The sequence below is a fragment of the Oncorhynchus tshawytscha genome, linkage group LG06 (genome assembly GCF_018296145.1).
Source record: "Oncorhynchus tshawytscha isolate Ot180627B linkage group LG06, Otsh_v2.0, whole genome shotgun sequence".
NCBI classification, from domain to species: Eukaryota; Metazoa; Chordata; class Actinopteri; order Salmoniformes; family Salmonidae; genus Oncorhynchus; species Oncorhynchus tshawytscha.
This window is the reverse complement of record NC_056434.1, coordinates 1,540,109-1,553,282: the sequence shown is the minus strand read 5'-3', so window position 1 is coordinate 1,553,282 and position 13,174 is coordinate 1,540,109. Positions and strand designations below refer to the sequence as shown.

The following is a 13,174-nucleotide window of genomic DNA, read 5'->3' as shown; positions in this document are numbered from 1 at the left end:
GCAAAGTGAATAAATGCTTTAAGAAACTTGGTTACTCTACAGATTTATAGGTTTTTAGCACCAAATATACTCTACTCTGTCCAATTCCCTTCATTGAGTACAGGCTACAATGATATCCCACCACCCCCAAACCCCTTAAATAAATCATTCCCTGGTCTACAGTGTTCCAGATATATGAAACACAGTTTTGCGATTGATTACTTAAGGCACAAAAATCATCCTGACAAACATTATGTAAGGAAAGTTGGGCCACTGCTGCTTTAAACAGTTCTGAAAAATATATATACTTACAGATCAAACATGATTTAGACCTCGTTTATTTCTGTTCATGATTTCAACTTGCTGAAAATGGTCCACAGTGTTCCTATCATCTAGTTTAAAAGGTGGAAGAATATTTGATAAGTGCCTCCAAAAAGGCACCCTATTCCCTAGGTAGTGCACTTATATAAAACGTTTGAGATGCATCCTTTGTGCTTAGTTAAACATAAGTGGATGGTGCTATAGGAAATGTATTGCTGATTCATGCTATTGGATGGTCAATCTCAGTTGCTGGCCAGGGATTGGTGGATAGGAGGCTGGAAACACCGGACATGCTCCACAGGCATATTTTCCCCGTCGCCTGACTTCAGGTACTTGTTCAGAATGGCGTAGATCTCATCGTTGAGAACCTGGAACTTGTGGATTCTGTCCACCATCTTTTTAAGAGGCTGAGGAAGGAGAGACATCATTCAGACTAATGATAATATAAATCGTTGTTTTGGCCGGATCTAAAAGTCCGTCTGGCAGAGATTACCCTAAACATGACACCCATGGTTGTATTCACTAAGAACCACTTTTGCTACTGTTTGTGCTAATGAATACGAACAACTCAGATGTTTGGGGTCTGAAAGTTCCAGTGTTGCTGACCCCTGACCTTCCACTCACCACACTCTTGATGATCTCATCCTTTCCATCGTGTTTCTGCACCTTCAGCAGGTGATAGCTGAAGTCCAGGATGTCAAAGCGTCTCTGTTGACCGAGTAGGGAGATGATCATACACCCAGCCCAGTGGAGACCGTCCCCGAAACACTGCCTGGAAAATACAACACAGGTTATATACCCAGCCCAGTGGAGACAGTCCCCGACACACAGGTTATATACCCAGCCCAGTGGAGACAGTCCCGAAACACAGGTTATATACCCAGCCCAGTGGAGACCGTCCCTGACACACAGGTTATATACCCAGCCCAGTGGAGACCGTCCCCGACACACAGGTTATATACCCAGCCCAGTGGAGACAGTCCCTGACACACAGGTTATATACCCAGCCCAGTGGAGACCGTCCCTGAAACAGAGGTTATATACCCAGCCCAGTGGAGACAGTCCCTGAAACACAGGTTATATACCCAGCCCAGTGGAGACCGTCCCTGAAACACAGGTTATATACCCAGCCCAGTAGAGACCGTCCCTGAAACACAGGTTATATACCCAGCCCAGTGGAGACAGTCCCTGAAACACAGGTTATATACCCAGCCCAGTGGAGACCGTCCCTGAAACACAGGTTATATACCCAGCCCAGTAGAGACCGTCCCTGAAACACAGGTTATATACCCAGCCCAGTGGAGACAGTCCCTGAAACACAGGTTATATACCCAGCCCAGTGGAGACAGTCCCTGAAACACAGGTTATATACCCAGCCCAGTGGAGACAGTCCCTGAAACACAGGTTATATACCCAGCCCAGTGGAGACAGTCCCTGAAACACAGGTTATATACCCAGCCCAGTGGAGACAGTCCCTGAAACACAGGTTATATACCCAGCCCAGTGGAGACAGTCCCTGAAACACAGGTTATATACCCAGCCCAGTAGAGACAGTCCCTGAAACACAGGTTATATACCCAGCCCAGTGGAGACAGTCCCTGAAACACAGGTTATAAACCCAGCCCAGTGGAGACCAGTCCCTGAAACACAGGTTATATACCCAGCCCAGTGGAGACAGTCCCTGAAACACTGCCTGGAAAATACAACAGGTTATATACCCAGCCCAGTGGAGACAGTCCCTGAAACACAGGTTATATACCCAGCCCAGTGGAGACAGTCCCTGAAACACAGGTTGAATACCCAGCCCAGTGGAGACTGTCCCTGAAACACAGGTTATATACCCAGCCCAGTGGAGACAGTCCCCAAACACAGGTTATATACCCAGCCCAGTGGAGACAGTCCCTGACACACAGGTTATATACCCAGCCCAGTGGAGACAGTCCCTGAAACACTGCATGGAAAATACAACAGGTTATATACCCAGCCCAGTGGAGACAGTCCCTGAAACACAGGTTATATACCCAGCCCAGTGGAGACCGTCCCCGACACACAGGTTATATACCCAGCCCAGTGGAGACAGTCCCTGAAACACAGGTTATATACCCAGCCCAGTGGAGACAGTCCCTGAAACACAGGTTATATACCCAGCCCAGTGGAGACAGTCCCTGAAACACAGGTTATATACCCAGCCCAGTGGAGACAGTCCCTGAAACACAGGTTATATACCCAGCCCAGTGGAGACCGTCCCCGACACACAGGTTATATACCCAGCCCAGTGGAGACCGTCTCTGAAACACAGGTTATATACCCAGCCCAGTGGAGACCGTCCCAGACACACAGGTTATATACCCAGCCCAGTGGAGACCGTCCCCGACACACAGGTTATATACCCAGCCCAGTGGAGACAGTCCCTGAAACACAGGTTATATACCCAGCCCAGTGGAGACCGTCCCTGAAACACAGGTTATATACCCAGCCCAGTGGAGACCGTCCCTGAAACACAGGTTATATACCCAGCCCAGTGGAGACAGTCCCTGAAACACTGCCTGGAAAATACAACACAGGTTATATACCCAGCCCAGTGGAGACCGTCCCCGACACACAGGTTATATACCCAGCCCAGTGGAGACCGTCCCCGACACACAGGTTATATACCCAGCCCAGTGGAGACAGTCCCTGAAACACAGGTTATATACCCAGCCCAGTGGAGACCGTCCCTGAAACACAGGTTATATACCCAGCCCAGTGGAGACAGTCCCTGAAACACAGGTTATATACCCAGCCCAGTGGAGACCATCCCTGAAACACAGGTTATATACCCAGTCCAGTGGAGACCGTCCCTGAAACACAGGTTATATACCCAGCCCAGTGGAGACCGTCCCTGAAACACAGGTTATATACCCAGCCCAGTGGAGACAGTCCCTGAAACACTGCCTGGAAAATACAACACAGGTTATATACCCAGCCCAGTGGAGACCGTCCCTGAAACACTGCCTGGAAAATACAACACAGGTTATATACCCAGCCCAGTGGAGACAGTCCCTGAAACACAGGTTATATACCCAGCCCAGTGGAGACCGTCCCTGAAACACAGGTTATATACCCAGCCCAGTGGAGACCGTCCCTGAAACAGCTGTCGCAATCACCGCTCTCTCTCAATTCAATTTCAATTTAAGGGGCTCTCCTTCTCTCCCAATTCTCTCTCCTCTTCTATCTTATCATCTTTCCCTTCTGCTAAATCCTTCTCCCTTTTGTCTCCTGATTCTGCCTCTTCGACCCTACTCCTCCCTTTCCACATCCTATGACTCGCAAGGGTCCCCTCTCCTCCGGGCCTGGTCAGCCCCTCCCCTCCTGCTCCGAGTGACTCATTGTGAGCTAACAGAACGGGACGGCGGGCAGCTGAGTGAAAATCTAGGAAAACTAAACTTTCAGAGGACCTATCATCCTTCCAGTCCCGTATCTGGTGCTTAAGCCACTTTCTAATACTATACATTTGAAACTTCTGCCTCTAACCCTATTTTCCTCCTCCTCCTCCTCCATCCTTAATCCTCCACCCCCCAACTCCCTCTCAGTGGACTACTGTCAAACACTTTATCAATCGCTCCTCACTCAGCCTATTGAGTCGGGCAGGGGCGGGGCGTATGCCGGGCGGGGGCGTATGCCTTATGGCCAACGTGACATGGTGTGATGAAGGAAACATACAGGAACTCAAATCCTTCTGTTCACCTGATTTAGAATTCCTCACAATCAAATGTAGACCGCATTATCTACCAAGAGAATTCTCTTCGATTATAATCACAGCCGTATATACCCCCCCCAAGCAGACACATCGATGGCTCTGACGAACTTTATTTAACTCTCTGCAAACTGGAAACGATTTATCCGGAGGCTGCATTCATTGGCTGGGGATTTTAACAAGGCTAATCTGAAAACAAGACTCCCTAAATTTTATCAGCATATTGATTGCGCAACCAGGGTGGAAAGACCCTGGATCATTGTTACTCTAACTTCCGCAGCGCATATAAGGCCCTGCCCCGCCCCCTTTCGGAAAAGCTGACCACGACTCCATTTTGTTGATCCCTGCCTACAGACAGAAACTAAAACAAGAAGCTCCCACGCTGAGGTCTGTCCAACGCTGGTCCGACCAAGCTGACTCCACACTCCAAGACTGCTTCCATCACGTGGACTGGGAGATGTTTCCGTATTGCGTCAGACAACAACATTGACGAATACGCTGATACGGTGTGCGAGTTCATTAGAACGTGCGTTGAAGATGTCGTTCCCATAGCAACGATTAAAACATTCCCTAACCAGAAACCGTGGATTGATGGCAGCATTCGTGTGAAACTGAAGGCACGAACCACTGCTTTTAATCAGGGCAAGGTGTCTGGTAACATGACTGAATACAAACAGTGCAGCTATTCCCTCCGCAAGGCTATCAAACAAGCTAAGCGCCAGTACAGAGACAAAGTAGAATCTCAATTCAACGGCTCAGACACAAGAGGTATGTGGCAGGGTCTACAGTCAATCACGGACTACAGGAAGAAACCCAGCCCAGTCACGGACCAGGATGTCTTGCTCCCAGGCAGACTAAATAACTTTTTGCCCGCTTTGAGGACAATACAGTGCCACTGACACGGCCTGCAACGGAAACATGCGGTCTCTCCTTCACTGCAGCCGAAGTGAGTAAGACATTTAAACGTGTTAACCCTCGCAAGGCTGCAGGCCCAGACGGCATCCCCAGCCGCGCCCTCAGAGCATGCGCAGACCAGCTGGCCGGTGTGTTTACGGACATATTCAATCAATCCCTATACCAGTCTGCTGTTCCCACATGCTTCAAGAGGGCCACCATTGTTCCTGTTCCCAAGAAAGCTAAGGTAACTGAGCTAAACGACTACCGCCCGTAGCACTCACATCCGTCATCATGAAGTGCTTTGAGAGACTAGTCAAGGACCATATCACCTCCACCCTACCTGACACCCTTGACCCACTCCATTTGCTTACCGCCCAAATAGGTCCACAGACGATGCAATCTCAACCACACTGCACACTGCCCTAACCCATCTGGACAAGAGGAATACCTATGTGGGAATGCTGTTCATCGACTACAGCTCGGCATTCAACACCATAGTACCCTCAAGCTCGTCATCAAGCTCGAGACCCTGGGTCTCGACCCCGCCCCTGTGCAACTGGGTACTGGACTTCCTGACGGGCCGCCCCCAGGTGGTGAGGGTAGGCAACAACATCTCCTCCCCGCTGATCCTCAACACTGGGGCCCCACAAGGGTGCGTTCTGAGCCCCCTCCTGTACTCCCTGTTCACCCACGACTGCGTGGCCATGCACGCCTCCAACTCAATCATCAAGTTTGCGGACGACACAACAGTGGTAGGCTTGATTACCAACAACGACAGAGACGGCCTACAGGGAGGAGGTGAGGGCCCTCGGAGTGTGGTGTCAGGAAAATAACCTCACACTCAACGTCAACAAAACTAAGGAGATGATTGTGGACTTCAGGAAACAGCAGAGGGAACACCCCCATCCACATCGATGGAACAGTAGTGGAGAGGGTAGCAAGTTTTAAGTTCCTCGGCATACACATCACAGACAAACTGAATTGGTCCACTCACACAGACAGCATCGTGAGGAAGGCGCAGCAGCGCCTCTTCAACCTCAGGAGGCTGAAGAACTTCGGCTTGTCACCAAAAGCACTCACAAACTTCTACAGATGCACAATCGAGAGCATCCTGGCGGGCTGTATCACCGCCTGGTATGGCAACTGCACCGCCCTCAACCGTAAGGCTCTCCAGAGGGTAGTGAGGTCTGCACAACGCATCACCGGGGCAAACTACCTGCCCTCCAGGACACCTACACCACCCGATGCTACAGGAAGGCCATAAAGATCATCAAGGACATCAACCACCCGAGCCACTGCCTGTTCACCCCGCTGTCATCCAGAAGGCGAGGTCAGTACAGGTGCATCAAAGCTGGGACCGAGAGACTGAAAAACAGCTTCTATCTCAAGGCCATCAGACTGTTAAACAGCCACCACTAACATTGAGTGGCTACTGCCAACACACTGTCAATGACACTGACTCTACTCCAGCCACTTTAATCATGGGAATTGATGGGAAATTATGTAAATATATCACTAGCCACTTTAAACAATGCTACCTTATATAATGTTACTTACCCTACATTGTTCATCTCATATGCATACGTTGATACTGTACTCTATATCATCGACTGCATCCTATGTAATACATGTATCACTAGCCACTTTAACTATGCCACTTGGTTTACATACTTATCTCATATGTATATACTGTACTCGATATCATCTACTGTATCTTGCCTATGCTGCTCTGTACCATCACTCATTCATATATCCTTATGTACATATTCCTTATCCCCTTACACTGTGTATAAGACAGTAGTTTTTTTTTTTTGGAATTGTTAGTTAGATTACTTGCTCGTTATTACTGCATTGTCGGAACTAGAAGCACAAGCATTTCGCTACACTCGCATTAACATCTGCTAACCATGTGTATGTGACAAATAACATTTGATTTGATTTGATTTGATTTGGTCTCAGCCTATTGAGTAGACTGGTCTCACTCACTCAGCCTGTTGAATCCACTGGTTTCACTCACTCAGCCTATTGAGTCCACTGGTCTCACTCACTCAGCCTATTATTGAGTCCACTGGTCTCAGCCTATTGAGTCCACTGGTCTCAGCCTATTGAGTCCACTGGTCTCAGCCTATTGAGTCCACTGGTCTCAGCCTATTGAGTCCACTGGTCTCAGCCTATTGAGTCCACTGGTCTCAGCCTATTGAGTCCACTGGTCTCAGCCTATTGAGTCCACTGGTCTCACTCACTCAGCCTATTGAGTCCACTGGTCTCACCCACTCAGCCTATTGAGTCCACTGGTCTCATTCACTCAGCCTATTGAGTCCACTGGTCTCAGCCTATTGCGTAGACTGGTCTCAGCCTATTGCGTAGACTGGTATCAGCCTATTGAGTAGACTGGTCTCAGCCTATTGAGTCCCCTGGTCTCATTCACTCAGCCTGTTGAGTCCACTGGTCTCATTCACTCTGCCTATTGAGTCCACTGGTCTCATTCACTCAGCCTATTGAGTCCACTGGTCTCAGCCTCTTGAGTCCACTGGTCTCATTCACTCAGCCTATTGAGTCCACTGGTCTCATTCACACAGAACTACCCTACTCCTATGACCTCTTTCTCCCCTCTCTCTCCAGAACTACCCTACTCCTTGACCTATTTCTCTCCAGAACTACCCTACTCCTTGCCCTCTTTCTCCCTCTCTCTACAGAACTACCCTACTCCTTGCCCTCTTTCTCCCCCTCTCTCCAGAACTACCGTCCTCCTTGCCCTCTTTCTCCCTCTCTCTCCAGAACTACCCTACTTCTATGCCCTCTTTCTCCCCCTCTCTCCAGAACTACCCTACTCCTATGCCCTCTTTCTCCCTCTCTCTCCAGAACTACCCTGCTCCCCCCCTTAAGAAACCAACACTTGACTCATCTGATGTCAAAAAACGACAGATCGGTATCCTTCTTTCTTTTCTATGCACAACACTTGAGCGTTCTGTCTCTGATCAACTCCCTCGCTATCTCTCTCAGAACAATCTTCTTGACACTAACCAATCAGGCTCCAAGACGAGTCACTCAACTGAGACTGCTCTGCTCTGTGTCACGGAGGCTCTCCACAAAGCTGACTCTCTCCTCTGTTCTCATTCTCCTAGATCTATCCACTGCCTTCCAACACCATGAACCATCAGATCCTCCTCTCCACCCTCTCAGGCTCTATCAGATCCTCCTCTCCACCCTCTCAGGGCTGGGTGTCTCAGACTCTATCAGATCCTCCCCTCCACCCTCTCAGGGCTGGGCGTCTCAGACTCTTATCAGATCCTCCCCTCCACCCTCTCAGGGCTGGGTGTCTCAGACTCTATCAGATCCTCACCTCCACCCTCTCAGGGCTGGGTGTCTCAGACTCTATCAGATCCCCCCCACCTAGCTATCTTAATGTACTAACTACTGTAATATGTGGTTGTCTCACCTAGCTATCTGAAGATGAATATACTAACTACTGTGATATGTGGTTGTCTCACCTAGCTATCTGAATATACTAACTACTATGATATGTGGTTGTCTCACCTAGCTATCTGAATATACTAACTACTGTGATATGTGGTTGTCCCACCTAGCTATCTGAATATACTAACTACTGTAATATGTGGTTGTCCCACCTAGCTATCTGAATATACTAACTACTGTGATATGTGGTTGTCCCACCTAGCTATCTGAATATACTAACTACTGTGATATGTGGTTGTCTCACCTAGCTATCTGAAGATGAATACTAACTACTGTGATATGTGGTTGTCTCACCTAGCTATCTGAATATACTAACTACTGTGATATGAGGTTGTCTCACCTAGCTATCTGAATATACTAACTACTGTGATATGTGGTTGTCTCACCTAGCTATCTGAATATACTAACTACTATGATATGTGGTTGTCTCACCTAGCTATCTGAATATACTAACTACTGTGATATGTGGTTGTCCCACCTAGCTATCTGAATATACTAACTACTGTAATATGTGGTTGTCCCACCTAGCTATCTGAATATACTAACTACTGTAATATGTGGTTGTCCCACCTAGCTATCTGAATATACTAACTACTGTGATATGTGGTTGTCTCACCTAGCTATCTGAAGATGAATATGCTAACTACTGTGATATGTGGTTGTCCCACCTAGCTATCTGAATATACTAACTACTGTGATATGTGGTTGTCCCACCTAGCTATCTGAATATACTAACTACTGTAATACCTAGCTATCTGAATATACTAACTACTGTGATATGTGGTTGTCCCATCTAGCTATCTGAATATACTAACTACTGTGATATGTGGTTGTCCCACCTAGCTATCTGAAGATGAATATACTAACTACTGTGATATGTGGTTGTCCCACCTAGCTATCTGAATATACTAACTACTGTGATATGTGGTTGTCCCACCTAGCTATCTGAAGATGAATATACTAACTACTGTGATATGTGGTTGTCCCACCTAGCTATCTGAAGATGAATATACTAACTACTGTGATATGTGGTTGTCTCACCTAGCTATCTGAATATACTAACTACTGTGATATGTGGTTGTCTCACCTAGCTATCTGAATATACTAACTACTGTGATATGTGGTTGTCTCACCTAGCTATCTGAATATACTAACTACTGTAATATGAGGTTGTCTCACCTAGCTATCTGAAGATGAATATACTAACTACTCACTACCCCCTCTATATCACCCCCTATACAGAGGAGAGATCCCCCTCTATACAGAGCAGTGTAAACCCTCAGAGATCCCCCTCTATACAGAGCAGAGATCACCCCCTCTATACAGAGCAGTGTAAACCCCTCAGAGATCCCCCTCTATACAGAGCAGTGTAAATCACATCCCCCTCTACACAGAGCAGTGTAAACCCCTCAGAGATCACTGTGATATGTGGTTGTCCCCCCCTCTATACAGAGCAGTGTAAACCCCTCAGAGATCCCCCTCTATACAGAGCAGTGTAAACCCCTCAGAGATCCCCCTCTATACAGAGCAGAGAGCAGAGTATCACCCCCCTATACAGAGCAGAGATCAAGAGCAGAGATCCCCCCTCTATACAGAGCAGTGTAAACCCCTCAGAGATCCCCCTCTATACAGAGCAGTGTAAACTCCTCAGAGATCCCCCTCTATACAGAGCAGTGCAGAGATCAGCAGTGTAAACTCCTCAGAGATCCCCCCTATACAGAGCAGAGATCACCCCCCTCTATACAGAGCAGTGTAAACCCCTCAGGGATCCTTCTAGACCGATGCTGTGTCACTACTCACTCCACGGTGAACTCGTGTGCTCCTACAGGGATGCAGTAAACAAACTGCATGGCGCTCCACAGCCGGTGAAACTCCACACACTCGTCCACGTGCATCACGCCATTGCTGGGCAAAGGGCCGCGCCAGATGGGATCGTCCAGGAAACCGCGGACACGTGTGAGGATGACCTCGAACATGGACAGGCCACAGCACAGACGCTCTTTGGTCAGCAGGTCACCTTCACGGGTAATGGCTATTTGCTACAGTGGAAGAGAGGGGGGGAGAAAGAGTGGGGAATGAAAGAGGGGAAGTAAAAGAGGGGGAGGGGGATTAGGGAGGAGAATGGGTGGGGAAGAGGGAGGGCTGGTGTTAACTAAGGCAGTGTGATGGTACCTGTGGGGTTCCCAGGGCTGGTGTTAACTAAGGCAGTGTGATGCTACCTGTGGGGTTCCCAGGGCTGGTGTTAACTAAGGCAGTGTGGTGGTATCTGTGGGGTTCCCAGGTGCAGGGCTGGTGTTTACTAAGGCAGTGTGATGGTACCTGTGGGGTTCCCAGGGCTGGTGTTAACTAAGGCAGTGTGGTGGTATCTGTGGGGTTCCCAGGTGCAGGGCTGGTGTTAACTAAGGCAGTGTGGTGGTACCTGTGGGGTTCCCAGGGCTGGTGTTAACTAAGGCAGTGTGATGGTACCTGTGGGGTTCCCAGGTGCAGGGCTGGTGTTTACTAAGGCAGTGTGATGGTACCTGTGGGGTTCCCAGGGCTGGTGTTAACTAAGGCAGTGTGATGCTACCTGTGGGGTTCCCAGGGCTGGTGTTTACTAAGGCAGTGTTGGTACATGTGGGGTTCCCAGGGCTGGTGTTTACTAAGGCAGTGTGATGGTACCTGTGGGGTTCCCAGGTTGCAGGGCTGGTGTTTACTAAGGCAGTGTGATGGTACCTGTGGGGTTCCCAGGGCTGGTGTTTACTAAGGCAGTGTGATGGTACCTGTGGGGTTCCCAGGTGCAGGGCTGGTGATTACTAAGGCAGTGTGATGGTATCTGTGGGGTTCCCAGGGCTGGTGTTAACTAAGGCAGTGTGATGGTATCTGTGGGGTTCCCAGGGCTGGTGTTTACTAAGGCACTGTGATGGTACCTGTGGGGTTCCCAGGTGCAGGGCTGGTGTTTACTAAGGCAGTGTGATGGTACCTGTGGGGTTCCCAGGTGCAGGGCTGGTGTTAACTAAGGCAGTGTGATGGTACCTGTGGGGTTCCCAGGGCTGGTGTTAACTAAGGCAGTGTGATGGTACCTGTGGGGTTCCCAGGTGCAGGGCTGGTGTTTACTAAGGCAGTGTGATGGTACCTGTGGGGTTCCCAGGGCTGGTGTTTACTAAGGCAGTGTGATGGTACCTGTGGGGTTCCCAGTGCTGGTGTTTACTAAGGCAGTGTGATGGTATCTGTGGGGTTCCCAGGGCTGGTGTTTACTAAGGCAGTGTGATGGTACCTGTGGGGTTCCCAGGGCTGGTGTTAACTAAGGCAGTGTGATGGTACCTGTGGGGTTCCCAGGGCTGGTGTTTACTAAGGCAGTGTGATGGTACCTGTGGGGTTCCCAGGGCTGGTGTTTACTAAGGCAGTGTGATGGTACCTGTGGGGTTCCCAGGTGCAGGGCTGGTGTTAACTAAGGCAGTGTGATGGTATCTTGTGGGGTTCCCAGGGCTGGTGTTTACTAAGGCAGTGTGATGGTACTTGTGGGGTTCCCAGTGCTGGTGTTTACTAGGGCAGTGTGATGGTACCTGTGGGGTTCCCAGGGCTGGTGTTTACTAAGGCAGTGTGATGGTACCTGTGGGGTTCCCAGGTTGCAGGGCTGGTGTTTACTAAGGCAGTGTGATGGTACCTGTGGGGTTCCCAGGGCTGGAGTTTACTAAGGCAGTGTGATGGTACCTGTGGGGTTCCCAGGTGCAGGGCTGGTGTTAACTAAGGCAGTGTGATGGTATCTGTGGGGTTCCCAGGGCTGGTGTTTACTAAGGCACTGTGATGGTACCTGTGGGGTTCCCAGGGCTGGTGTTAACTAAGGCAGTGTGATGGTACCTGTGGGGTTCCCAGGTGCAGGGCTGGTGTTTACTAAGGCAGTGTGATGGTACCTGTGGGGTTCCCAGGTGCAGGGCTGGTGTTAACTAAGGCAGTGTGATGGTATCTGTGGGGTTCCCAGGGCTGGTGTTTACTAAGGCACTGTGATGGTACCTGTGGGGTTCCCAGGGCTGGTGTTAACTAAGGCAGTGTGATGGTACCTGTGGGGTTCCCAGGTGCAGGGCTGGTGTTTACTAAGGCAGTGTGATGGTACCTGTGGGGTTCCCAGGTGCAGGGCTGGTGTTAACTAAGGCAGTGTGATGGTACCTGTGGGGTTCCCAGGGCTGGTGTTTACTAAGGCACTGTGATGGTACCTGTGGGGTTCCCAGGGCTGGTGTTAACTAAGGCAGTGTGATGGTACCTGTGGGGTTCCCCAGGGCTGGTGTTTACTAAGGCAGTATGATGGTACCTGTGGGGTTCCCAGGGCTGGTGATTACTAAGGCAGTGTGATGGTACTTGTGGGGTTCCCAGTGCTGGTGTTTACTAGGGCAGTGTGATGGTACCTGTGGGGTTCCCAGGGCTGGTGATTACTAAGGCAGTGTGATGGTACTTGTGGGGTTCCCAGTGCTGGTGTTTACTAGGGCAGTGTGATGGTACCTGTGGGGTTCCCAGGTGCAGGGCTGGTGTTTACTAAGGCAGTGTGATGGTACCTGTGGGGTTCCCAGGGCTGGTGTTAACTAAGGCAGTGTGATGGTACATGTGGGGTTCCCAGGGCTGGTGTTTACTAAGGCAGTGTGATGGTACCTGTGGGGTTCCCAGGGCTGGTGTTTACTAAGGCAGTGTGATGGTACCTGTGGGGTTCCCAGGTGCAGGGCTGGTGTTAACTAAGGCAGTGTGATGGTATCTGTGGGGTTCCCAGGGCTGGTGTTTACTAAGGCAGTGTGATGG

General features: G+C 49.6%; 1 protein-coding gene and 1 long non-coding RNA gene across 5 annotated transcripts in view; both read right to left on the bottom strand.

Moving 5' to 3' along the window:
• Positions 1–92: 92 nt before the first annotated feature.
• Positions 93–13,174, bottom strand: part of LOC112253244 (cytoplasmic FMR1-interacting protein 1 homolog) — a 108,683-nt gene continuing 95,601 nt past the window's right edge. For all 4 annotated transcript variants that reach the window (XM_042322800.1, XM_042322801.1, XM_042322802.1 and 1 more), the window contains 3 exons: positions 10,211–10,449; positions 925–1,072; positions 93–707 (listed from right to left, as the gene is read on the bottom strand). In XM_042322800.1, the coding sequence (XP_042178734.1) occupies positions 543–707; positions 925–1,072; positions 10,211–10,449 (552 nt within the window). In that variant the 3' untranslated portion in view covers positions 93–542. The remainder of the gene's footprint in view (positions 708–924; positions 1,073–10,210; positions 10,450–13,174) is intronic.
• Positions 12,147–12,921, bottom strand: LOC121846639. The gene is made up of 2 exons (XR_006083545.1): positions 12,884–12,921; positions 12,147–12,553 (listed from the first exon to the last, which is right to left on the bottom strand). It is a non-coding gene; the product is annotated as an uncharacterized LOC121846639 (long non-coding RNA).